General features: G+C 47.7%; 1 protein-coding gene across 1 annotated transcript; it reads right to left on the bottom strand.

The window, feature by feature from the left end:
- Positions 1–4,691: 4,691 nt before the first annotated feature.
- Positions 4,692–27,800, bottom strand: LOC136002950 (ral guanine nucleotide dissociation stimulator-like 1). Its single transcript, XM_065658186.1, is given in 21 exon segments — positions 4,692–4,810; positions 4,991–5,102; positions 5,589–5,777; positions 6,259–6,397; positions 6,848–6,937; positions 7,189–7,310; positions 8,565–8,599; positions 8,905–9,019; positions 9,416–9,548; positions 9,882–9,985; positions 10,411–10,626; positions 11,266–11,390; positions 12,272–12,456; positions 12,896–12,973; positions 14,229–14,437; positions 15,565–15,741; positions 16,304–16,789; positions 26,215–26,375; positions 26,765–26,914; positions 27,116–27,326; positions 27,609–27,800. Coding segments are annotated over 21 exon segments (3,348 nt in total).

A 27,800-nucleotide genomic window follows, 5' to 3' on the forward strand; every position in this document is an offset into this window, starting at 1 on the left:
TCAAGGTAGACCACATCCACTGCTCTGCCATCATCAATCCACCTTGTTACGTCTTCATAAAAGGCTATGAGGTTGGTCAAACACGACTTCCCCTTGGTGAAGCCATGTTGACTGTCCCTGATGACCCTCTTATCCTTGATATGTCTTAAGATGGCACCAAGGATAAGGTGTTCCATCACTTTCCCAGGGATGGAGGTGAGGCTGACCCGTCTATAGTTGCCCGGGTCCTCCTTCTTGCCCTTTTTGAAGACCGGAGTGACATTTGCTTTCCTCCAGTCCTCAGGCACCTCTCCCGTTTCCCAAGACTTGGCAAAGATGATGGAGAGCGGTCCAGCAATGACTTCAGCCAGCTCCCTCAGCACCCGCGGGTGCATCCCATCTGGACCCATGGATTTATGGATGTCCAGATTGCTTAACTGGTCCCTAACCCAGTCCTCATCAACTGAGGCAAACTCCTCCATTGCCCTGCCTTCCTCTGGGGCCTCAGGGGTACGGGGCTCCTCAGGACAGCCTCCGGCAGAGTAGACAGAGACAAAGAAGGCACTCAGTAATTCTGCCTTCTCTGTATCTTCTGTCACCAGGGCACCCACCCTGTTCATCAGTGGGCCTACATTGCCTCTGGTGTTAGTTTTATCTGCCATGTATTTGAAGAAGCTCTTCCTGTTGTCCTTGACCCCTCTCGCCAGGTTTAACTCTAAGGAGGCCTTAGCTTTCCTAGTTGCCTCCCTACATCCTCTGACAACAGCGTTATATTCTTCCCAAATTTCCTTATTAAATATCTGAATCTTTTACAATTCCATTCTGCATTTAGTAGAAAACTTGTTATCAAGGAACATACTCTACATTCTAGGTTTTGACCAGAAATCATTCATATTAATGATATTTTAAAAAATTATTACCACCAAAGAAGAGACCTTAGACGATTGGGTTGCCAGAAATATCTATTACAATATTAATAATTGCAAAGAAGTGAGGTTGATCTGAAAGATCTCTGAGTAGGTACTGCACAATGTTTGTGAAGATCTTAATTTTTCAATATATCTGCTCAGATGAAAAATAAAGCTAAAATGAGGAAAGAATACTAAAAGCTAGGAATGTTTTTTAGGGAATGTAGGATCTCAATTTTCTATATGTAGTTGCCGCACATTTGAAACGCACTATGCCTAACACTAATATAGTAACTATTTTAAATCGTTATTGGCAAGAGGGAATCATGTTTGGCCTTTCGCTAAAACACAAAGAACAAGAACATTGAAAAACAGGCTTTCTTGTGAGCATCTTTATTCACAGTCGCGACACAAGACACGGCACTGAGCTGCGCTCGCACACGCACACGCAGCAACCAGGTCAGGTGCAAACGAGGCCGGCGGCTCAGACACATGAGCTGCAAGGCACAGCGCTCCGGAAGGACATCAACTGACATGCCGTGGGCACGTAGGATGTGCATGAGGATGTGGGGGAAAAATAAAGAGAACAGATAATAATGCCCAATATCTGCAATGGAAACACCAGCCTCTGGCCTGTGAACTAGCAAAGTCCTTACAATGCACATCTGCCCTGGTCGGGTTGCCATCATCATAAGGAGCACCCTGAAAAGAAAGACAAGGAATGAAGAGATTTATTTGGAACAACTGCCAATGACTCCTTTAACCTGCAGATCCACTAGGATAGAGAACTTCTAGGCAGATAACTCTAAATGCATTTTCCATGAGAACAGGCTCACATCATGATGTTTTTAATGTCTTCTCTTAGGAAGTCATCTCCATTTAAAATATCGAAAGTGGCCTTAGCAAGCAAAAGCAAAGTTAAACTTTGGTTCATACCCCCGTGGAATACTTGTACTCCATGATAAAATAAAGCCATTCTATAATAGTACCGAGAGGACAATATCCACATTATTACTAGTGTGCTACATTCCTCAAATTCTGGAACAGTGCTTTACTCTTCCCAGTAAGAAGCAATAATCAACCAACAAACCAACCAAACCACTATTCAAGTAATTACTTAAACCCTCTCCTATCAAACAGGCCCCAGAAAACATTCTGCCGACACAACTCGAACATCCAGGAAGGAGAAGAACATCCACAGACGTTGAACGACGCTGCGCTGAACTACAAGGACGCTACGCTGAGCTACGGTGTGACAGGGGTGACGGAGCCGCGGAGCCAGGAGCAGGTTTCCCCAGGGCCAGCAGGAACTTCAGCTGCTCACACAAAGGTCACAGGCAGGGTTGGTGCAGATCATCGTTTCTAAGGCCGTCACCAGAACCTGACAACTCTGCCTGTGCTTTGGACTCAGGAGAAGTGCTGATGGACCCTCAGCATTCAATGTGAAACTCCTGGTGCACAAACAGATCGTATTTATCTGAGGGAAATGGATTCAGGTTGTGTTGGTGTGTTAGCAAGAAGCAGCTTAAATTCAGGGTCATCTTTGTTCCGCCTTTGCTGCTGTAACACGAGAGGCCCTTTGGTGACAAAGGCCGCGGCTCAGGGACTCCGGCTGTGACTGGTGCAGGTTCCGGATTCTCCCCCCGTGTTCACTGGGATGTGAACCCCAAACGTGTCTTTGTGTGCAGCGCGTTGAAACAACCCAACCGGGTCCCGGTTGTGAGGCCAGGAGCAAAACATGCCGTGATGGAGACAATGGGGAAGAGATGGGAACTCTCAAACCATTTCCTTGGCGTGAACTTGGGGCAGAATCCCGGAGAGAAACAGCAGCTGCCTCCCAGCAGCTTCAGGAATTAAACCCAAGTGCCCCAGCGGTGGGAGCTGAAGAGGTCGAGGACGGTGCAAATGAACCCGGGATGGAGAGAGTGACAGGAGAGAAGTGAAGGGGCTGAGGGGAATAAACCCACAGCTGCAGGAGGGGGGAAATCTAAGAGGAAGAGAGGTGAACGCCAGACACAAGGGAGTGGGAAATCTGACATACGTATTATAGAAACAGGAGATGTTACATCAAGATCCAATATTGAAATGTATTAACTCCAGACACAAATTAGTGGTAGAAGGTTTATCTCTTCATTATAGAAACATTAAATATGATACAAAGCTCAAACATTATACAAAGATAAAATATTAAAATATACTAACTCCAGGCAAGAATTGGTGGAAAAAAGTTTGCATATTTATTCTATAAATATTAAATAAAGATGAAATAAAATACAAAAAAATCAAACATTAAAATATATTAACTCCAGACAAAAATGGGTGAAAAAAGTTTACATATTTATTATAGAAACATTAAATATAATGTAAAGAGTAAATATCATATAAAGGTCAAATAGTATATAGAGAACAAACATTAAAATATATTAAACTCCAGGCAAAAATTAGTGGTTAAAACTTAATCTATTTATTATAGAAACATTAAATATTGTATAAAGATGAAATATCATATAAAGATCAAATATAAAGATCTCTATACAAATTTGTATAGAGATCAAACATCAAAATATACTAACTCCAGACAATAATTGGTGGAAAAAGTTTGCATATTTATTATATAAATCTTAAATATTAAAGATAAAATATAATACAAAATCAAACATTAAAATATATTAACTCCAGACAAAAACAAGTGGAAAAACTTTACGTATTTATTATAGAAACATTAAATATTATATAAAGGGTAAATATCATATAAAGATGAAATAGTATATAGAGATCAAACACTGAAATATATTAATCTCCAGACAAAAATTAGTGGTAAAAAGTTAATCTATTTATTATAGAAACATGAACTATTGTACAAAGATTAAATATCACATTAAGATCAAATAGTATATAGAGATCAAACATTAAAATACATCAAACTCCAGATAAAAATTAGTGGTAAAAAGTTAATCTATGTATTATAGAAACATTAAATATTGTATAAAGATTAAATATCATATAAAGCTGAAACATTAAAATATATTAACTCCAGAAAAAATTAGTGTAAAAAAGTTTATATATTTATTATATATATATAATATAAAGCTCAAGCATTATATAGAGATCAAACAAAATATATTAACTCCAGACAGAAACTGGTGAAATCGAAGTTTATATACTTATTATATAAATATCTATTAAATAGTATACAATGATATTATACATGAGCTAGAGATCAAATATTAAAATACATTAACTCCCGACTAATACAGGTGGAAAAAAGTTTATGTACTTATTATATAAATATGAAATATTAGACAAAGCTCAAATATGATATAAAGATCAACTATTAAAATATATTAACGCCAGACAAAAATTCATGGGGAAAGTCTAGGTACTTATTTAACAAATATTAAATATTATATAAAACTCCAATATTATATAAAGATTAAATACAAAGTTCAAACATTTAAATACATTAACTCCAGACTAAAATTTGTGTGAAAAAGTTTACATACGTCTATATAAATATTATACAAAGCTCAAACATTGTATAAAGAACAAATATTGAAATATATTAACTCGAGACAAAAAAGTTTACATACTATATTATACTATACTCTATTACATTGTACTATACTCTATTATACGAGACTATATTATACTAGACTAATATTATATTACTCAAATATTATATACAGATCAAGTATTAAAATATACTAACTCCTGACAAAAACTGGTGGGAAAAAATTTACATACTTAAAATACTTATAAATAGTAAATAATATACAAGGTCAAATACGATACAAAGATGAACCATCAACATATATTAACGGCAGGCTCCTCCTTTGCTGCAGCTTTCCTCCTCAGGATGAAATCGAAGTTGGCCTGGGTGTTCATGGCGTAGAACACGTTTGCCTTGGGTGGGATCACCAGCTCTGCAAGAGAGGGAGAGGAGCAAGCGTTAATTTGCGCACCACTTAGCGTTAGGGGTTTATTCTCACCGGCAGCTGCGACAACGTGTCGATGGCGTTTCTGACGTCGCTTCACATTTCACTCTTTCCTTCCAGATGCCGCAGAACTTTTCCAGCAGCAGCAGCAGAGCTCTGCTTCCCCACCTTTGGCCTCGGAGATGATCTGTACCAGCTCGTAATCAGCTGAGCCAGACTCCAGGTTGTGCTTCTCCATGGCTCTCTGGATGACAGCAGGAGCCTTCTCTTGGTTCGTTAGCTGCAAAGACAGAGTTGCAATGAGAGCTTCTGCTTTATTCTCTCTTTAATGACTGAATCATTAGCAAAGGCCTGTCTTTCTGCAGACTACTTGGGCTTGGAAAAGATTTCCAAGAACTGAAAAATTACAACGGGTCAGTAACTGCGTAGCAGATTCAGCCAGATACTAAACCACGCTCTTTGCGACACGTGGTGGTTGATTTAGTTCAAGACGACAGACACTGTTCTAGAAATGCAGCAGTAAATCACAGCCTCTGCTCTCCTGAGCAACCACTTGGAGAGGTGAGACCTTGTTCTCAGCAGCCATCAACTCCACAGCAATCGCTGCCCCAGCTGTTGTTTGCAGACATCCATTGATCTCTTGCGCTAAACACTTTCTGAGGTTTGATCAGTGAACAGGTGTTTCCAAAACCAAAAGCACCATTTAAGTCACCTGGGGTGACAACATCACCCACGGTAACAGCATTTTGCTGTTCCCACCACTCACCAGGATGCTCTTGTAGATGTTGCCACTTCTGTCATCTTCCAGGCTGGTCCGGATGATGCAGCTGTCTCCCTTCTGCTGGTTGTAAACTGGCTGCACTGGAGGCACTTCTTTTGATGTGGTGGTTGTCATGGAGTCGGGGCACTTCTTGGAGCACTTGGCATGAGATGGTAGCAAGGGAGGGGACGACATCAATTGAAATCACACTAACAACTGCTCCAGCTCAACAGTTTAAACCAGTGATGGATGCCAGAGTCCAGCACCTCATGCTTCGTTTGGTTTAAGAACGTTTAGTACAATTTCAAAGATCCATCAGCTAAATATGACACTCTTCAGCACAACAGCCTTAACAAGGGCTTCAGCAACCCCGTTAAGGCAGTTTAGGTCAAAAGAGCAGAGTCTGTAGGACCAAGCTCCCTGGGAACGGAACCCAGCCCAGGCAAGGCTTCCTCTGGGCAGCTCCTGGCAGGTCAAACCCACAGGGCTGCTGAGCTCTGACCTCACCTGCTTCTCACTTGCTCAGCTGCTCTGCCTGCCCCACAATTAGGCTGGGCTTATGCACATGAGCTTCCCCCCAAAAACGCCTTTCCCAGAGCTCAGGTCCCTCCATTCCACTGCGAGCAACGCAGCCTCGCACAGGCTGTGTGTGCTGAAAACAGGGCCCAGGCCCTACCTTGTGCTGAGGCTCCTCTGCAGTGGCGCTGGCAGTGACGATTGTGACGCTGCTGTCCCCAGAGCTCCCACCCGGAGCGGGTTTGGGCTGCGCTGTGACGGGTGTGCTGTGGGCGCTCAGCCCCAAGCCCAGGAACGGCCTAGGAGAGAAAAGAAAGCGCAACGGCCGGTGAGGGAAAGCACAACAGAGCTGGGCTGAGCAAAGCTGTCACTTGCTTCAAAAACCTGACGGAGTGTTGTGTTTTCCTGTCTGCAGTGGCCTATTCTTTGCATGTGTATATCAAATTAGACTCTATCCTTATTTACTCTCTTTTGCTACTGCAAATTTGAATCGCATTTATAATCCAGCACTAACATTGTTCCTTTGTCTGACACCTTAAGGTTACTTCTAATGTCTTTAGTCAATAATCCTCACGGCTACTTGCACCACTAGAAAGGGACAACGTCAGACAGAAATACGTATTTCTAGCTGGTGGTGTCTCCTTACAGTACTGCAGTGCTCTGGGTCCCCAGCCAGGTTTGTCAGCTGGTGTTTGATTTATTGCGGTTCATAGTCAGCCACCAAACGCTCCTCTCCCCGTTGTACTCACAGGCTGAATCTCTTCCCCACGCTCTTCTGAGTTGTGGCCGATGTGACACTCTTCTCAGCAGCTGCTTCAATTTCACGGGAAAGGCGGAAACTGCAGAACAGGCAATACAATTAGTTATATATCTCCAAGTGGCAGTATCTGAGAAATCGGAGAAACCCTGGGTTCTTCCCACTTCACAGAGGGTTGCATCCCCACAAGGAGGGACGCAGCTCTGCCCGTGTGTATTTCCACTCTCCGGGAGCAGCAGCGTGCGGCAGCTCCTGGTAGCGCAGAGCTCAAGGCTGAGAGAACCTGCCTGCGGGGGAAGAAAAGCTGCTTCGCCAGCTGGGCTGAGACCCTACCTCTCCTCATCACTTAAATGCTGCTGCCTCCTAAACCACTGCAGGAATTTTTCATCTGGTGGCATGCAATAGCTGTTACACGCAGACTGCAAGAGCTTAATTTGGGCGATTACTTCAAATTCCTAAGAAAACAAATCATAAAATAGGAATTCTAATTAGAAAAATAAAGCCAGACTCATTCAGATACTAAACACACGCAGCAACAGATGCAGGACAAACTGAGTTTGACCCCAGGTTCAGTTTCAGTTGAAGAAGTGACTCTTTCAAGAACCAGTTTCTCAAACAATGCAATTCTGCAGCTCACCCTTCCCGCTCACCCTGCGTGGCCAGAGCAGCGCCAAGAGAGGAATCACGTCTGTACGGAGGTGGTTCTCAGGCACTGAGCAAGGGAAAGAACTAGAGGTGCCTGTGACGAAAGCAGAGCCTGATCCTCCCCGGCTCTGCACGTCGTGCACTCACACTTGCACCAGAGGAACACAAAACGCTGTCCCCAACGTGTGACTGGAACGTGCTGCTCTTCCCCAACTCCGCTTGCACACACGCTTGGCCAAAATAATTCTTATAACCCCGCATGTTGGAGCAGGTTATAGACTCAGAGCTGAGCACTCAGCGTGGTTCAGCTTTGCCGCTGCTTTGTGTGAAGCTGGACCCATGAGCACGGAGCAGCTCGTGTATCTCATGAGTACCCTGGCCCGTGCGGTTCTGCACACACGGCAAGTCCGAGCGGTGGTTTGTGGAGCCGGGAGCAGCTGAGGGAAGGAAACGGCTCCATCACAGCCAAACCACGTCTGCTTTCAGAGCCCAGAGCCGAGATCTGGCACGACTTCCCTCGCACAGAGGAAACCCCGATGCCTTTGCTGCTACTGATCTCTGACCAACGAGGCTCAGGCTGGAAGGAAACGCTGAGCCTTGGTTTCTCAGGCCCAGGTACCTGGGTCACTCTCTGCACCTTTTACCCACCAGGATTTACTGCAGCACAAGGAAGATGGTTACAAACTGTATCTCGTGGCAAGCAAAGGTCTCACGCCAGCAGGTCTGATTCACTCCCAGCACACAGAACACACACGTGTAACGTGTTCTCATAAACACCAAACGGGGGGAATGTGCGCGCCCCAGACGTAAATCCCGTGGCAGCGAGTGCCCTGCAGCTCCTCCTCCCCTGCTGCCCGCATCGAAAAGGAATTTCTCTTCCCGCGCCGCCCCTTGCAGCCCGGCAGAGGTTCACAGCGGGCCAGGGATTGTTCCTTCCTCACAAACTGCATTAACATTAGCGGCTGTCGGATACGCCTGAGCAAAGACAACAGGCTCGCCAAGAGAACGCTCTAGCAGAGAGCATCAGGAACTAAAGATCACGGAATAGTCAACGTTCCACTTACCCTTCGCCTCTTCTCAAAATTGATCAGCCCGCCCTGTTGGAAGGAAAGAGAAGGGATCAGAGGAGAAGAGCACAGGCTCGGTTGGATTTCATCACAAACAGGATGAAGTAGCGACACCAAGGAAGGGAAAGGCCAGACCTGCCCTGAGCAAAGGCTTCTACAAATACCTGTTTCCAGCTCTAGGAGAAACCCCAGCACTTGTGTACCTAAGTCTATTTTTTAAATAGATTCCTCCATGTTGAAGAACTGCACTAGAACCCAGTGGAAGACAGAGGAGCAGACACAGTGCCGGGAAGGGAGGGAGGATGTTTAGGATTCCAAAAATTGCCCCAAATTTCCTCGAGATAGTCCTGAAGGGCTGTGTCCAGCATCACCAAATCTGTGAGGAAGGTACCAAGGTAAGGTACCGTGCCTTGCGTGACTCCCTGCAAACCATCAGAGCAATGCTGGATTAACTGACCCAGAAATAATAATAATAATAATAATAATAATGAGAAGAAGAAGAAGAAGAAGAAGAAGAAGAAGAAGAAAAATTAGAATAATAATAATAATAATTAGAATGCTAGAATACTCCTGTGTAAGCAAACAAAATACAACTCGTCTGCTTCAGCAAACAGTGCTCTTGTAAATGATGTCTTCTTTCAGGACACCATCCTTAATATCTTAGTCTCAGTATCTCTGTACATCTCTGTACAGAGTGGTAGAAAGCCAACGTGCTCATTCGTAACCCATCTGCGTCAAACTGCGCCGTGCGGCACCTCTCGCCCCAGCAGAAAAGCCCGGGATTTACAGACCTGTCTTCCCCAAAGCACCGCACACGGGAGTTCCGTTGGTTAGGAAAAGGGCCGAGCTCGGCTTTGATTGCGATCACAAGCCTTGCAACTCAAACTCATTCCCACCTTCATCAGCAGCTCCCTGCTTGTCGAAAAGTTGTCGCAGTCGGAGAAGATGTCGGACAGCTCTTCAAACATCAGCATTATGTCCCTGTACAGGAAAAGATTAAATCATTCCAGTTATCTGTAAGCACTCTAAATCAGATCGGGTTCCTATTTTTTTCTCATGAATCGTTAACAGTTGGGCACATCAAAGATAACGGCACCAAAACACATCCAGTGACATGCTGCACATCTACCAGGGACCTTCCTGGGATCTTCTGCTGCTCCCAGGCCCTGTTTGACACAAAGAAATGCCGCAGGGACGCTGACCCTGCTGAGGGTTCTCAATCACAGCGCAGGTAGGAGATTCTTGTAAGAAGGCGGATAAACGGGTACAAAGAAAGAGCACGGAGCTTTTTGCCTTTGTCTGGGGCAGCCTTACATTGGAACACAGGCCCAGGTCTTCTTCAGGCGATAGATGGAGGTGGACTGCAGTGCTGAAACGATGGCCTTGGAGGAGGAGAAGTTGTTGAGGATCCTGCATTCCTGTGAAAGGAGCGGTTAGAAACCCAGGAGCATTAAACGTCAGCATCACCAACAGGTCAGTGCTCTTCTGTCTGCCCCGTGTCCTGCTTGCTGCACATTCTCCCTGCTAAGCAGGCAGCTCTACAAATACTGAGCATCAAAAATATCACTGCCCCCTCCGGCCACCAAACACTTGATGGGCTTTGGCATTTACACCTTGTCTTCCTCACTTTCATCTCTTTGTGCTGATGCTGCCCAAACTACAACTGTGAGGAGAGGAAGAGCAACACTGCGTGTGCTGTGACAGGGACAGTCAGCCAAAACCAGAAAGAACGAGAGCTCAGCTGCTCCCTGGCCTGGGCCCAATGCGTACAACCCCCCTCTCCCCTCCCAGCCCCACGGCACCCGCACAAGGAACATTAAACAGTCACCAATAAATGCTTTACACGTGCGATGCGAATCCACTTCTCCAAGATCTTGGCTCTTTGGCGTGTTTTCAGGTCTTTGCTCCTCAGAACGGTGCTGAGCACGCAGTTGGCGATGGCGTTGAACTGCGAGATGGTGGCTCTGATGCTCTGGGCCAGGTGCTTGTTCTCTGTCTTCTCCCTTCGGGACCAGATGCAGCCCAGACAGTGCTGGGGCACAACTTTCTTGAAGAGTGTCTAGACGGAAACAGAGGTGCCCAAGTCAGCCTGGATCTCTGTTGCGCACAGGAAGAAATGCACGTTTACAGTACAACTTGGACCTAAATCTAATATGGTATTAAAAGGGAAATATTTGTTTTCTCTTAGTTTAAAATACACACTTTGGCATAACCCTTTAGGCTTGATGCCCTAAAAGAACTGTCAGCTAAACAGTCCTGGCAAAATAAGAGATACCTTTGTATCACTTGCATAACCAAGGAGAAAAATTTCTATATAATGATACTTTTGAAAGAGATTCATACAAACAAACCAAATCGGAGCACTACAGTTAAAAGTACTTATACACGTCTAGGCGAGGTAGCCTAAAATATAGTAAAACCACGCTATTTCTGAGGGGTCAAATATTAAACTTTGCCAAAAAGGCTACGCAGTCTACATTCACACTTCAAAAAAAAAGACAAACACCACCTTCAGAATAACCAAAGGAAAAGCCCAACGAACAAAGCAAGTCTGGATAACCCAGCAGAGCTGCATTCTGTGTCCCAGCAACAGAGCTGTTCTGGAACACTAGACTTACATTGACATAACTTAAAAAATAATTTGGAAGCCCAGTACTACTGCCCCGAGCATTTCAAGTAATAGGTATGATCTACATACCGCGTCCATGTATGTCAGCTGTTCTGCCACAAGGTCTTCTTGGAAGAAAGAGAATTCTTCTGGACTGCTGATCTCCAGTTCCTCTTAATTGTCCAGGTTATGTGGAGAAAGGCTGTGGAACCCGTCTGTCTGGCGTGGAAAACACGAGTTAGTCAATTTAGACAGTAAACACTGAATCAAAGCAGATATTTCAAAAATCACTACATGCAATAGCACAACATGCAAAGGGTCCTGCCTGGTGTAACAGCCTCACCGTGCTGCCTATTTTAGTGAGAAAGGTAAGGACCAGAAGGTTAAATTGGCAAAGAGAAGGTGGAAGAAAAAGAAACAGAAAGAATTGAGCTCTTCAGGGTCTCTTCGCTGAGAAGTGCCCTAACCCATTCACTAAGCATTCTTTGGAAGGAAAAACACCCACCACCCCCCCAACAACAATTCCTTATTAACACTGCAGAATGTTGATAATCTACTTGTCAGTATTTATACATTCTACAGTCTGAAATAAAGCTGAACTGCAAAGAGACAAGACTGCAATTATACCCCCAAAATATTGCCTTGAGAATGCTCTTATGTACAGATTTTAAGAGAAGAGGAGGAGAAGGGAGAGAGACCAGTTGGAAAGTTAAAACATGCTTTGCTAGTAATACTCATGAGGAGAGAAAGTAATGCAAAATATACGAAACCAATCGTGGCTCCAGCAGCTGCAGGCCAGGCACGCCGACGCCCTGGGCTGGACTCGGCAGTAAACCAGAGCTGGATTCAGGGCTGCAGGGCCTGTCTAAAGTGTAAGCCTGGGCCTTTCTGCACACCAGTCCTACCGTTATCCACTCCAGAGCCAACGGGGTCTGAAAAACACGCAGCCAACTTGAGAAAAATGCACGTACAAGAACTCAGCAGAAAGGAAGATTCGCTCAAAGACATTTGGTCTTGCTTAACCAAAACTAGAATGCTTGGAGAACACAGGCTTGACACTGGGAGAACACACAGACAGCAGAGAAAGGTACTTTACCATCATTCTCCAGTTCTTCTTTCTGGAACTGCTCCAATAGGTTCTGCGCTCTCTTCTCCAGGTCAGAGCCGGGCATGTGTCTCTTCAGATAATCCAGCACCTCCATCAGACACACGTAGTCCGGCGGCTCTTGGAAATCCTCGGCGCACTGATCGAGCCAGGCTTGTAAAATCGATGCGATCGCACTGTGAGCAAATTCAGAGAGAACACGTGGGTTCTATACAGCAGGTATTGATGCAATCGCCTGGATCTGTATCTAACAGAACAACACTGAGACATTCATCCCCCACGTGAAGGCAGTCTGGACACTTCTGTGAGCACAGAATTTAATTTGTTCTTTTTATGCAAGAAATATTATTAAGATATTACTTCAGAGGAAATTAAAGGCTGCTTCTTCACTTACACCTTGGGAAACCAGCGCACTCATTAACAAAAACACTAAGATTTTCTCTGGGTCGCATTATTGGATGTGTTATGAGACAGTTGATACTCGGCCTTTACACAAGCTCCGTGAAGCAAACAGGGCTGTGAAGTGTCCAAGGAAACAACAGCTCTGCTGCCCACGTCCTCCTCCAACACCCAACCCTGCCTGGGGCTCGCTGGGCGGCGCAAAACCAAACTTACGTCCTGAGCACTGTGGTGGATTCGGGGGAATTCTGGCTTTCAGCTTCTTCACAGCTTGAGACCTCCAGGTTTCCATATCTGAAAAATGAGAAGGGTGTTTAGAGGAACCTCTACTGAGTAAAAGCAAAATCCCAAATAGCGTAATTCATATACAATTAGCATAAACAACTACAAAGTGTTTCTAGCTCAAACTGCAAATGTGGAATCTAAGAGTCGGGCAAAGTTAAGGAGCTTGAAGAGGAAAAAAATCCTGAAGAAACAGCCAGTATCTTCCAAGCTAGTTTGTTCATTCCTAGGAAGCAGCCTGCACAGAGGAGGAATCAACCAAAACAGTCTCTCTGCTCACAGCTCCAAGACCCTTTCTGCCCATTTTCCCTCCAGCACACAAGGAGGCTGGAACACAACCTCTTTCTGCAACGCAGCTTCTGTTTCTCCAGTATTTCCCATTCCTCCCCACTCCCAGGGTGATTTCACACCAAGTTTTCCCGGTGGCACGTGCCCACTTGTGCCCAAACTACTGGCACAGCTGTCACCAGTGGGCATGGCCATGGGGCTGTAAAAACGCCACCGGGAAAGAGGAAACCATGGGCACAACCCCAACAGCAAAGCAGAATCTCTTGCCTACCCAGGCAAGGCCTGTGCCTTGCAGGCAGGATTATTCTGCCCTGCCACGGCTCACACCCTCAGCACCGCCCAAGGCTTTAAAACAGGAACTAAAGCTTCCACAATCTTATAACAAGGGCTTCATGTTGGACAATTCCACCAGGGCTGGGGAAGCTGAGGCAGAGATGAAGGGTTTGCACATATCCCCGTGCACTGCAAAGCAAACCCAGACTAAATCAGGCAAACCCGTGGTCCCTCTGACAGCAGCGGCGCAGCCACAGCCACAGGGAGCTCAGCTGGGGACACTGAGCCTGGAGAGACCTGCGGGGAGAGCCCTGGCATCAGCTGGAACAGCTCCTTGCAAACCACACCTTGCACCTCCTTAAATACGGGGTAGGAGGACGTCAGGATACATCTGAGCATGCACATTTCAGTGGAAAAGCTGTATTGATTTTCTGGTGTCGGTCCCAGTTTGGTTCCTCAGCAGCCAGACCCCGCACACTTTCCCCACCTGGCGCCTGAGCTTTCATGAGAGTTGGGATGTGGGCAGCGCGCATTTACACATTTATGTGTGTTTATGCTGAAATCCTGAATTTTGCACGGTTCTTGACCTCTGTCCATCAGGTTATTAAGTCCATGTCCACTAAAAGTAGTAGAAGAAATTCTTGCCAACATCCTCTGTCATGTGTAATCAATGATGGCTCCGTTTCCATTCTGTCCCGGCTCTTACCTGTCCAGGAGCAGTTCCAGGACTGTGCTGGTGGAAGCAAGGGCCCTGTATGTGGAGAGGAAGATGTTGATGTATGTAAAATCATTCTCCTCAAAGGCCATCAGAAGGGTCTCCACAAGCATTTCCAAAGTGCCAGCTTTCAGGGTCCTGCTTTTGCACATCTCGTCCGCGCTGACAGCGTGTTCTGCAGGTAACTGGTCCCCTTCAGCCTACAAAGTGGAAACAAAAACAAAGCACAAAGCTCAGACAGAAGCCAGATCCCTGACACAGCTTGCACAGTGAAACACAGATTCAGTTCCGTCTTTTCACAGGAATAGTCCATCTCTAGTTACTAAACAATTTTGTCAGTTTTGGCTCTCCAAATACCAAATGCTTATCACCTGAAAAGCCTTCAAATCACTCTACAAATGCAGCATCACTTAGAGCTCTTCCCTTGAGAACATGACCAAGACCTGGCAAACTCCTTCTACGTACAAGGAACAACACCCCCGAAACGGGAAAAAATTCTACTTTTCTAAAGTATCTTTATGGGACACAGACATGCTCAAAATGCTCCCCACCTCTTACACAAAACCAGCAGCTGGGAAATGTACAGGAGGTCAAAAATACTTTCTCATGTTTCTCCTGGTAATAACAGGAGGCAGAGGTGGGAAATCTGCTACTCAAAGTCTCTATACTACCAACCTGGACACAACGGTGCAGGCAGCAGCACCTGCCAAACTGAGTGCCTGTGCATTTCAGCTCATTGCGCTTACCCCTAAAGCCTTCGTGCTTGGAAATACCTTCGAAAAACAGTACAGAGCTGTAATTCTTGCAGAAAGGCAGACAATTAATTTCTCGGCCGGCTGAGAAATCAATATGAAAATAAAACCCAAACCTATATTCACTTAAGATTTGAGGAATTTTCCAGTGACTTTTCAGAGACCTTCTTTAGTCAAAAGACCGAGACTATTTGTATGGGAGACCTGAGACAGGTTCCTAACAGCAGAAATGAGCCACAGCCAGTCCAAAATAATTGACAAACGTTCAACTTCTCAGGCCATGAGCTAGACCCTTATTTCTGCACTAAGTACCATCTGACCCACCGCCACTACTGGTCAAATCTGTTTTACACATCAAGAAAACAAGAAGAGCCAACACAAGAAGACAGCCATTTCAGATGATCCAGACACACAACTTCAGTGTTTTGTCGGTTTGGGTTTTTTTTTTTTAATAGTGGGAGCAGTCAGTGCTAAAAGTTAATATCATAATGATCCGTGTGGAATTCAGCTCCCGGGAACAGGCTCCAAAGTCCATGAGCAGCCATCCAAAATGCCACCGCGCCAGCTTTACTTACCCCAAGCCATCTTGCTCCTTCATCCTCAGTCTGCTGGATATGCACGCTTTTCAGGGTGTCACAGTCAACACCTTCTTCTTCTACTTCTTCACCTCCATCCTCAGTTGTGCTCTGCCAGGAAAAGGGCAAAGAAAACAAGTAAGAGAGAAAGGAACATGGTCCCTGCACAAGCACCAGCTGCAGACACCAGCATGCCAAGACGAGGAGCTCAAACCGCCTCAAAAACACTCACTTAAGTTGCCACTTTTTAGCTGCCTTTAGTTACCTGGGGTAACTTTTGGACTTCTAAATGAAAGCAGAGAGGAGCTGAGTGCACAAATTACTGTACAAGCCAAGGAAAGAGGTAAGAATTGAACCAGAGAGTCCAGATCTCCTGAACCCCAGCACTAACAGCCACTGCATTAACATGCTGATACATGTTGAGGAGCAAAGAACGAGAGAATTGAAAATAGATGTAACAATTAACTTTAGAAATACATATACTGGTCCCTCTGCAACCGCATAATGTTTTGTCATCATACATACAATTGAACAATTAGAATTTCAGGGCTTTACTAACCACCACAGCCTTAAGCACAGCAACAACTAAATTAGAAAGAATTTCTTCTGAGTGCAGTGCAACAAAATCCTGGTTGGGGAGACTGGGGTTTGGGGTTTTTTGAGTTGCTTTTCTGTTTGTTTTTACCTCCTTTAAAATACCCCCAAGTCAGATAGAACTGTCTGTACACCAGTGACTTGCCTCTTGAACGCTCTGTGGAACCTCCACATCTTCCCCAGACTGGTTCCTCACACTGTCTTCCAGGCTCTGTGGAGTCTCCGCATCTTCTTCAGTTGGCTTGTCCTCAGTGTCCTCAATGTGCTCTGGAGTCTCTGCGTCTTCCTCTGTTATCTTGCTTGGACCAGCCTCAATGTGCTCTGGAGTCTCTGCGTCTTCCTCTCTTATCTCACTTGGACTGTCCTCAGTGTGCTCTGGAGTTTCCACATCTCCCTCTCTTATCTTGCTTGGACTCTCCTCAATGCGCTCTGGAGTCTCCTCAATGCGCTCTGGAGTCTCCTCAATGCGCTCTGCTGTCTGCACACCTTCCTCCGTTGGCTTGGTCAGACTCTCCTCAAGGCTGTGCAGAGACTCCACGTCTTCCTCGCGTGTCTTCCTCCGGGGTGTCCTCCTCCTTTGTCTCCTCCAACATCTCCAGAGAGACAGGTTCCGAAAGGAGAAATTCCGAGCCTGTTAGAAAACAACGGAAAGGCAGTTCTGAATTGCAGATAGCAACACATTTATTTTTAATGTTCTTGCAAAAGTACCAGGACAAGATCATAGGAACCCTGACCTTTAGGCACTATTACAATGCAAAAAATAGATTGTACGAGAGAATCATAGAATCACTTTGGTTGAAGAACACCTTGAATGTCATTGAGTGCAGCCCTTAACCCACCCCTGGCATGTCCCTGAGAACCTATAATCACTGTAACACTTGACTGGAAATCACCTCAAGGCACGGGATTCTATTACATCTCAGACAAAACTTGTTCCTTGTTCAAAAGTCCTTTCTGCTTCGAAACGTTTTGTTGTTATTGCTTTTGTTTTTAAATATATAAGCAGTTGATCACTGAAAAGATTTCAGCATTGTCTGTTGCTTACAGGCCCAGAGAACACTTCATTGGAAAGAAGAGCTTTGTCACCAGAACAGGATACTTTTTGCCCATTTCCCCCCTTCTCTAACTCATATTAACGACTATGTTAACTCTTAGGCTTAATCCGTTGATGCCGGCCTGAGAACCTGTGCTGAGAACCTGAGAACACGGCCCTGAGAACCCACAGCCCTGTCCCCCAGAACCTCCTCCGCGTCCGTTCAGCCCCTCCAGGGCTGGGGACTCCCCCGCTGCCCTGGGCAGCCTGTTCCCACGGTTAATAACCCCTGCTGGCAGGAAACGCTCCCAACGCCCAACCTGAAGCTCCCCCGGCACAGCTGGAGGCCGTTTCCTCCCGTCCCGTCACTCGGCACTCGGGACCAGCCACCAACACCCTTCTCTCGGCATTCGGTGCTGCCGCCCCCCGGCCCCGTGGCCCCCGCAGGCCCAGGGGAGGGCGGGCGGCGGGGCCCGGCCTTGCTCATACCCGTCCGCAGCAGGGCCCGCAGCTGATCCCGCACATGGCGCTGCGTCCCGGCCGTGGCCGCAGGCAGAGCTGCTGCCGGCTCCGCCAGCCCCGCACTCCCGCTCTCTCTCTCTCGCCCCGACCGCTCGCCCCGACGGCTCCGCCGGCAACGGCCGCGGCGTCACCACGGCCACCGGACGCGGCCTCGCGGGCCGCCCGCAGCCGGCCAATCGCAGCTCGCCACCACTCCCTCGCGCGCCCCTTGCCCCGCCCTCAGCCCGGCCGGAGTGGAAGCCCTTGCTCAGCCAGACAGAGCGCCGGGAGCGGGCCCGACGGGCGGGACTGCAGCTGTGCGGGGAGCAGATCTTGTTCTGCGGCAGCGTGAGGGACGGGCGCTCCCGGGAGCTGCTTCGTGCACACGCACCACACGCTTTCGTGTGACTGCTGGGCCTTGCAGGCGGGAACCGAACCCCGCTGTCTTACCAACGCCTCCTGCAAGTCGTTCCGTCGGCGCCCTCAAGCCGGTTTCTACCAGACACACGCGAGCAGTCCACAGGCTACAAGCACCACTGCAGCCGGGTTGTGGCTTCCCAGCTGAGGCAGCTCTGCTGGAACACAGGGCAGAGCCCACACTCCTCCTCCAGCAAGAAGGTGGTTCTGCAGGAAACATGGGGCATGAATAAGGTTTTCACACCAGCCGCTTCCTTAACAACACAGGGGTTTGGGCACACGTAGGTGTGTGTGCGTGTGTCTTTTATTCTCCGGGGCTCCTGCCTTCCGTGAAGAGGAACCTCACAAAGCTGTGTAATGTTCTGATTAGGAAGAAATATCAAAGAGGAGAACATAGATAATGCAAAACTACACAGTCCCAGCATAAGTGGTGTGATAGATAAACTTACTCCACACAGACAGAGTCTATGCTCAAGAGAAGTTTATTGTAGTGGAGATAAGCACAGCAGCGCTGGGTGTGTGGGAATCTGCGTTCCACCTACACGCACACCTGACAAAGTTTTTAGTGGTCATTATATACCCCCCTTTGTTATTACAATTCTCTATTTTGGGGAATTATCCCACCTACTAATACATATTCATACTATTCATATTCATACGCATGCTCTGTCTTGGTGTTAGGGTCTTCTCTCCCCATCTGGTGGTCGTCAGGATGAAGGCTCTCATCTTCCTCAGTTTGTCCTTTATCTGAACTCGGGGGTCCTTGTAGAAAAAGATCACTGTCCTTCTGGCTTTGGCTGACGTTTCTATTATCTCCCCCATTTGGTCATCCTCTTGTCCTTCAGTCCACGATTTGTCTGTTCCTGTTCCTGTGTTTCGGTACATCTGGTTTCCTCAAAATAGACTCAGAACATCCTTATCAATAACATGAGCCATCTGCCATCTCATTTAACTAGCAACAGGAATCACTAGGTCGCTCTAACATTTACTACAAGTGGGAAAGGAAAAATGAAGTTCTTGTCATTTAGAGCAATGTTTTCACTTTGTGATTCAATAGATTCCTTATTCTACTAAAGGTTTTAAAGAATAGGCAACTGAAATCAAGAACGCGTTGTTCCCCAGCAAAGGGGGGTTCCTTCCCCAGAAATGTGAGTTGTGGTTAAACACACTGGCTCATTTTGTGGAAGTCAGTGTTTCTGCTCTCTTTTGTTCCTTTGTCTCTGGTCAGAGCAATTATGTAGCTGAGTGAAAAGATGAGGCTGCTTCCCAGTGGGACCTTGAACACCCTCCACTTCAGCAGAGGTGACCCCCCTTGTTCAAACCTTTTCTAACCTCAAACATTTTTCTCAGTGTCTTATGACTCTAAGAGAGGCAGAAACGTGCTGGAATCCACCAGATCCCTTGTAAGAACGATTGAGCCAAACTGGCAGAAAACAGCAGCGATCTGAACAAAAGGCCTCGCGAGCTTTTGTAAAACAACAAAACCAAGCCAGCCTTGAATGACGTCTTTCCACAGTTCCTTGTGTAGAATTCTGTATTTATAGAGATTGATATAGAGAGGTGTACAAGCGTTCATACCTTTCTGGATAGCTGTAACTAGGCTGCTGTGTAGCCGTTACTCCTCGTAGGTTCGTAGGCTTTTTCTAACCCTGTTCACTGAGAGAAACTGCGGGCGAGTGTTTGGGTATTTGGGTTTGTTTTTTCAAAGGGAATCAAAATGGTTTCCAAAACCATTCAGCTCAGTGGAGCAGCGCTCCTCTGTAGGGTCATCTCCTTCATCGCACGGCAACAGAAAACTGTCGCTGGCTTCCCCTCCACAAATCTCCAAACTTGCCAGATCTAAACGGGCCTCCCAGTCCAGAGCTGCTGTCTTGGCGTGTCTGAAATCCTGGGACGTGGCAGCAAAAGTGGAGGTTGCAAAAGGGAGGAGTTAGTCCGGGTCATGTCCTGCTTCACTCCCTGTGCCTCCATTTCTTCTTTCAGGAAAACAAAGCCTGACAGCCTGTTTGCAGGCCTGTTTAATTAGGCCCTAAAACCAAGTGTCAGGACTTCTAGGAACTTTAAATTTAAAGGGTTTGGTTACAAACTGCTTGACATTATCCTTATCAAACCAAAGCCACCTACAGAGATGTTGGTGTTGTCAACTGTGCTGTTCTTGACAGCCCCAGTAGAATTATTGCACGTGACAAGATGGAAAGGCAACTTGTCTGGATATTTTTATACGTGAGGATCAAACTTGTCTCTTTTTTTGGATGAGTTCGGCTCTGCCGCTGTTACAGGGAATTAACAATTAAAGGGTTAACCACGTAGCAAGGGCCTAGAGTTTTGTGAATTATGTTCAGAAACAGAGCCTCATTAAATGCAAAGATAAGAAGTTTTACAGCATCCAGCTGTATCCTTGAGGAGACAAAATAACGAAGATTTTCAGCAAAGAGATGATACTTTAACTGACTCAGCAGTTGGGGTCCCAGCCAATTCAGCATTCTAAGCCAAAGATGAAAAGTTCATGACCACCAGGTAGCACTGCGCAGGTGCAACAGGGAGGGACCAAGGTCCTGGAACTCATTTTAATAAGAGCCACCTTCTTGGGGAAAGGTTATGAATATGTATAGGCGTTCCTGGGGTTATCATGAATATGTAACACCTTGCTGTATTTAAAAACATCTTCTATTGTTAGAAGGCGCACGCAAGATTAAAGGATTGATCCTTCATGCGCCCGACGTCTAACAAACATACCTGCTTTATAACCTTGCGAGTTGTAAAGTTTTATGACTTTATAGGTTGTAAAGTTGTTTCCGCACGTCATTTTGGCGACTGCAGCAGGACAAACTCTGCCCGGCTGCGCGGACCGCCTGAGAGAAACGGACCTCCTAGACGCGTCCTGAACCTTTTGTTTCGGAGGGGCTCCACTCCGGCTGGTCACCGCGAGGGCAGACAGCGACCATTTGCATTAAGCAGATCAGGTATGTTTTTTACTGTAACATGGAGGCCCACTAACTCATAGGAGACGTCCACGTGTGGCCAGATTCCCCATATTGGTGTTTGGTTTGGTGTAAATGGGTACCTAAGGGGGTTGCTGACTTGACTCGACCAAAAGGGGGTCAGCCACTAGCGATCTTGGGGGTAGATCGAGTAACCTTGAGACTTCTGTTGTGTCCCGGTTTCGGGAGCCAGGATGGACCCGCTAATGACTGTATGGAAGCGGGAGAAGGGTAAACAGAGTCTCCAGTCGTGGGTTCAAGTCTCACTACAGTCGTCAGGGCTTCGAGTCCCAGCGGCGATTGAAACAATCATCGGGGGTTCAAGTCCCGTGGCGATTGTAACTTTATAACATCTTAACCCATGGGAATTGAAGTTTATATTGATGTAACTCTAATTGGAATACTTATGGTGACGGTTACATGTTGTATGATTAAGAAGTTTTTGTGCCGGGTACCATGCTTTGTGTGAATGAGTGCTCGAGACGCAGTCTGACTGCAAAGTGAGTGCGGAGTCCTGATCCGCGGTTCCGCATCCTCCGCGAGGAGACCGGCTGGAGATGGACGAAGCGAATGATAAGTGTTTGTTGAACTAATAGCTAGCTTGGTAATTATGTGTGTTATCTTTATAAGTGCCTGGGTATTCCATGTCTATTGTAATAATCTGTAGAGTACAACCATCTGTACGACGAGCAATTTAGCTCTTAACTGTGTGCATGTAAGGTTTTTTGTGTGGTAGGCTGTGCCTCATCTCGGTGTACTAAATTTAGCTTTTTGTGTGCACACCAGGCAAGAAACCCTGTTTGGGGATAACAGTTGTAATACCCTAGATGAGACTCTAATAAAAGCCTTGCCCAGTCCAGCTTGCTGAAGGCAGCGGGGGGTCAGGTGCTGATTGGGCTCCAGCGCGCACTGACCTGTTTTGTCAGGGAGACCCAGTGGTACCTCTGCCTGGCTGAGCGGTAAGCTGTCCAAAGGTGCAATGCTAAAATCGAGATATTGTTTTGATTAATTGTAATTGTGATCTGTTTGCATATTTGAACTTGGTATTTGGTTTGTGTGTCTGAGCTCAGTATTTTAGTTTGCATATTTATATTTGGTACCAAAAGAATTTTGTTTGGGGAGATAATTATAAAATGAGAACCGGTTCCATTACTAAAGTACCACCTTGCTCCCTCTTAAGATACATCTTTACACATGAGAGTAAATTAGTGGAGGGAAGTGATTTGAATGTGAAATTCTGGGTTAGCTCTATTGCAGTTAGTGTTGTTCTGTGGATAGACTGCTTTGGATCTAAAATGAATGTAAGGGATTGATGCTTAACATGCTGTTTATTGACATCTGTAAGAAATTACAAAAGGTAGGAGCTGAGGGATGTAACTGTTGCTCAGCTAATTGAAATTGCATATAAAGTTTATAGTTGCAGGAATTAAAAGGAGGAAAAAAAAAAAAAGTAAAAAGCTGACTGCATGCTAAAGCGGCGAAAAGTTGGGGGGAGAGTGGCAGCTGCTGGCGCTCCTGGAGCTCCTCTCCTCTCTCCTCTGGGCTCGACGCCCGCGGGTGGGCAGGGGGGCAGTCACTGCCGCCCGGCCCGGCCCCTGCTGGGCTGCTTTGTTGTGCGTAACGCACACAGAGCACTCGGATTTCCCCTTAGGTATACACCTTTTGACCTGGGTTCAGAAGTAGGGAGACAGCAGTTAGTGTTGTTATTTATAGGTCAGTCAGCAAATGATATTTGGAGGAAGTTACAGAAACTGAAAGCAACAGAGAGTTGCTTTTGAGAATTGAGTTGCAATTGAGAATTGGAAGGGCTAGAAAGTTCCGAAAGCCTTTAGAAAGAGATCAGTGTGCATGGTGTGGGAAAAAAGGACATTGGCAAAATGAATGTCAAGAAAGGTGCAGGGGAAGTAGGCAAAGGGAGAATCAGACAGTAGCAAATGTTGGAAGAGACTGACGGAGACCTGGCGAATCCACCCTAGCGGATCCACTGGTTATAATGAAGCTAGGGAAAGAACAAAACCAAGTGGAATTCTTGGTAGATGCGGGAGCAACTTTCTCCATTCTCAATCAAGTGTTACTGCCAATAAGTAACGACGACATAGTGGTAAAGGGAGCCACCGGCCAAAGTGAAAGAGCATATTTTTGTGAACCTCTGAAATACAGATTGGGTAAACAGGTAGGCATTCACAAATTTCTTTATATGCCTAACTCCCCGAAACCTCTTTTGGGGAGAGACCTATTGGAACAAATGGGCGCAGCAATCAGATTCGAAAAAAGGGGAAATTACTCTCCAGGTAAATGATCGGCAATATGTGCAAATAATGAGCTTGCTTTTAGTAACTGTTCCCACAGAGGGCAAAATTAATGAAGAGGTTGTGGACCAAGTGTACCCCGGAGTATGGGCCACTGATGTACCTGGAAGAGCCAAAAATGCCCCACTAGTCGAAGTAAAAATCAAAGAAGGGTGACAGCCCGTAAGGATCAAACAATACCCTTTGAAAAAAGAGGACAGGGAAGGAATTGGGCCAGTAATAGAGAAATTCCTGCAAATAGGGTTATTAAAGGAACGTGAGTCCAGTTATAACACCCCTATATTGCCTGTCTGCAAGTCGGATGGGTCATATCGGGTGGTTCAGGACTTATGAGCTATAAACAAAATAACTGAGGACCTCTACCCAGTGGTGGCAAACCCATACACTCTTTTGACAGTATTAACGCCTGATTTGACTTGGTTTACTGTTCTAGATTTAAAAGATGCTTTCTTTTGCCTCTCTCTCCATGAAGCCAGCCAGACAATATTTGCATTTGAATGGGAGAACCCTAAAAGTGGACGTAAAACCCAGCTCACATGGACGGTGTTGCCACAAGGATTTAAGAATAGCCCAACAAAATTTGGAAATCAGATTGCTGAAGATCTTGAATCCTGGGAAGCCCCGTCTGATGAGGGACAAATGCTACAATATGTGGATGACATTTTGATTGCTACCAGAATAGAGGAGACGTGTCTAACCTAGACCGTAAGTTTATTGAACTTTTGGGGCTCCAAGGATACCGGGTATCACAGGAGAAAGCCCAAATGTGAGTAAACCATTTTTCTATTCTCTCACGAGAAGCAGGGAATAGCCTTGGGTATACTGGCACAGGACCTTGGCCCATATCGACAAGCTGTGGCCTACTTCTCCTAACAATTAGACACAACTGCAAAAGGGTGGCCTGGATGCCTGCGGGCAGTTGCTGCAGTGGTACTGAATATACATGAGGCTCGGAGACTTACCATGGGTCAGAAAATGACTGTGCTAGTATCCCACATGGTGTCTGACAAGATGATGTAGAAATTATCGTCACTGACATTGTCAACCCAGCTTCTTTCCTCAGCTGTAACGTTGGAGAACCAGTTCATCATGACTGCCTGGAGACCATCGAAGCAACATAATCCAACCAACCAGATCTAAAAGACATTCCTATGGAAAACACTGAAAACTGGTTTATGGACGGAAGCAGCTGTATCCTGAGCGGCGAAAGGCATGCTGGTTATGCCGTAACTACTAGCCGTGAAGTGATCTGGACCTTTGCCTAAAAATACTTTCACACAAAAGGCAGAAATAATTGCCCTTACTCGTGCTCTGGAACTAGCTCAAGGTAAAACTGTTAACATCTATACCAACTCCAAGTATGCTTTTGGGGTTGTGCATGCACGTGGAGCAATTTGGAAGGAAAGGAGACTTTTGAACTCTCAAGGCAAACATATCAAGCATGCGGAGGAGATATTGAAACTATTGGAAGCAGTTCAACTTCCTAAGAAGGTGGCAATCATGCATATTAAGGCACACCAGAAAGTGAGTTTGGAATTGGAGAAAGGAAACGAACTGGCGGACAGAGAGGCAAAACGAGTGGCCAAGCAAAAGGTAAAAATAGAAAGTGCCTTAGTCCCTGACGGGCAGGTCTCTTTAGAAGGTAAGCCAGAGTATACTAAAGAGGATCGGAAACTCATCGTAGATTTAGAGGGATCATACAATAAGGAAGGGTGGGTTCACACCCCACCGGGAAAAGGAGCAGAAGCACTATGCAAACATTTGATCAGGGAAATAAGAGCTAGAAATTTGTATACCACTGTAAAACAGGTGATACAACAGTGTGATCTTTGCCTCCAGATTAATCCCAAAAATATGCCCAAGCTAGAAATGAGTTGAATTGGGAAAGGGAATGGGCCTGGACAACAATGGCAAATTGATTTTTCGGAACTCCCAAGAAAAGGGGGGTACCGATATTTGTTGGTATTAACTAATACTTTTTCAGGTTGTGTCCGCACGTCACCACGGACATGCCCCTGCACCCCCGCAACCCATCGGACCCCCCCAGCCACCCCCTGCATCCATCCTGTCCCACCTGCACTGAGAGACTGGGACCTTCCAGAAATTCATCATTGCACTCCCCAACCCCCCCCCATTGCAACCCCCTGTACTGCCCCCACTGCACCCCCATGACACCCCCCGCTGCCCCGCACTCCCTGGACCCACCCCCAGCCACCCCTTGCACCCCCCGGGGTCCCAGCTGCCCCCAGGGGTGCTTTGCTCCCAAAAACTCTTTGATCATCATTGCAGCCCCCGATACCCCCGCCTATTCCACCCTCCCCCCCTACTTCACCCCTATGACACCCCCAGCCACCCCCGGAACAGCCCCAGCCACCCCCTGCACCCCTGGAACCCCCCCAGCCACCCCTTATGCCCCCCAAGTCCCAACTGCGCCCAGGGTGCTGAGCTCCCAAAACCTGTTGTTCATCATCGAACCCTCCCTGACCCCCCCAATTCACCCCCAAGACCCCCCCACCCACTGGTCCCTCCCCCAGAAGCCCCCCTCCCCACCCATCGTGCCCCCCCCAGCATTCCCTTGCGACCCCAAGGTCTCAGCTGCGCCCAGGGGTGCTGAGCTCCCCAAACCTTTTGTTCATCATTGCACACCCCCTGACTCCCCCCACCCAGCCCCTGCACCCCCTGACCCCACATGCACCCAGCAACTGGGTGCTCCCAGAAACTCTGGTTCGTCGTCGCACCCCCTGGACCCCCAAATTCACTGCCCCTCTCCCCCCATTGCAGCCCTCTGAGCCCCCCCACCCCCTGCCCCTCCCACCTGCGCCCAGGGGGTGCTGATTTCCCGGAAACTGTCGTTCATGAGCCACAGCAGCTCCAGGAACTCGCTGTCGCGATAGTCTAAATGGTTCCCAGACACGATCGAGCAGATGATGTTGGACGTGGCGCAGCTCAGCAGGTACGCGGGGTCAAACGGCTTCTCTGGGGGAAAGGGGGATCTTTTGGGGGAGGCGGTCAGCACCCAAGGGTGACACCCCCGCCCGCCCAGACCTCCCCAAACCCCCTCACCCCCCCAGACCTCCCCGAACCCCCTCACCCCCCCACTCCGTAACCTGGGTGCAGCTCAGCAGGTAAAGCGGAGTCAAAGGGGGGGCGGGAGGATTTTTTGGGGATGTCAGCACCCAGGGGTGCCCCTCCACCCTGGTCCCCTCTCCCGACCTCCCCCCAGTCCCCCTGACACCTCCCCCCCGTACCCCTGGTGCAGACCAGCAGGTATGTGAGAGTCAAAGCACTTCTCTGGGGCGGTGGGGGTATTTTTGGGGGGTGTCAGCACCCAGGGGTGCGTGTCCCCCACCCTGACCCCCCCATACCCTGGGTGTCCCACAGCTCCTTCAGCAGCGCTTGCGCCTCCTGCTGGATGCGGCTCTCGATGCTTTTCCAGCCCACCCCGAAGTCGCGCAGCACCGAGAGTGAGAAGCGGCGCAGCTGCTGCCAGCGCTCCCCGTTGGCGAAAACCACCCCTGGGGGGCACGGATGGTCAGCAGCCATGGGGGTGCAGCACCCATGGCGGGGGCAGGACCCCGGAGTGGGGACATGGTGGGGTGAGCAACCATAGGGGGTGGGAGGGGGTGGGTAGCATCCATGGGGATTCAGCACCCTGCGCAGGGTGGGGACATCACTGGGGTCCAACGGCTGTCAGTGTGCCACCATTGGGCTCTCACCACTTCTGGGGTCCCACTTCTGGTGTCCCCCCCGGTGTCCCCGCACACCGTGGCCGTGGAAGGTGCTCTCCAGGGTGGGCATGCGCCCACGCCCAGCGAAGGCCTCGGCGTTGTCCACCAGCGCTTTGCGCACCGCAGCGTGTCCACAGAGCACCAGCACCCACCGCGTCCCCAGCCACACCGTGAACACCGGCCCATTCTTCTCACTGAGCTGGGGACACCAGGGAACACTCATGTCACCTGCCCACCCGCCGTGTCCCCAGCCATGCCAGGAACATGGGGCTGTACTTCTGGCTGACCTGAGGGGACACCGGGTGACACCCAAAGCCCCCCACTTCCCCCACCTTGAGCAGTGCCTGCAGGAACCCCCTGTGTCCCCCCTGTGTCCCCATATCCCCACCATGTCCCCACCTTGAACAACTCCTGCAGGGTCCACGTTAGGGACAGCTGCAGCAGGTCCTCATGTCGCCCCCATGTCCCCCCATGTCCCCACCTTGAGCAGCCCCTCCAAGGTCCTGGTTGGGAATAGCTGCAGCAGGTTCCCCAGCAGTGGCAGCACGGGGGGACCAGGGGGCAGTGGGTGCCCCCCCTGCCGCCCCCTCCCCAGCAGCAGGAGGAGGAGCAGGAAGAGCAGGAGGAGGAGCAGGAAGAGCAGGAGAAAGCTCAGGCACCCGTCCAGCTCCAT

This window comes from Caloenas nicobarica, unplaced genomic scaffold (assembly GCF_036013445.1).
Source record: "Caloenas nicobarica isolate bCalNic1 unplaced genomic scaffold, bCalNic1.hap1 Scaffold_83, whole genome shotgun sequence".
In the NCBI taxonomy this organism is placed as follows: domain Eukaryota; kingdom Metazoa; phylum Chordata; class Aves; order Columbiformes; family Columbidae; genus Caloenas; species Caloenas nicobarica.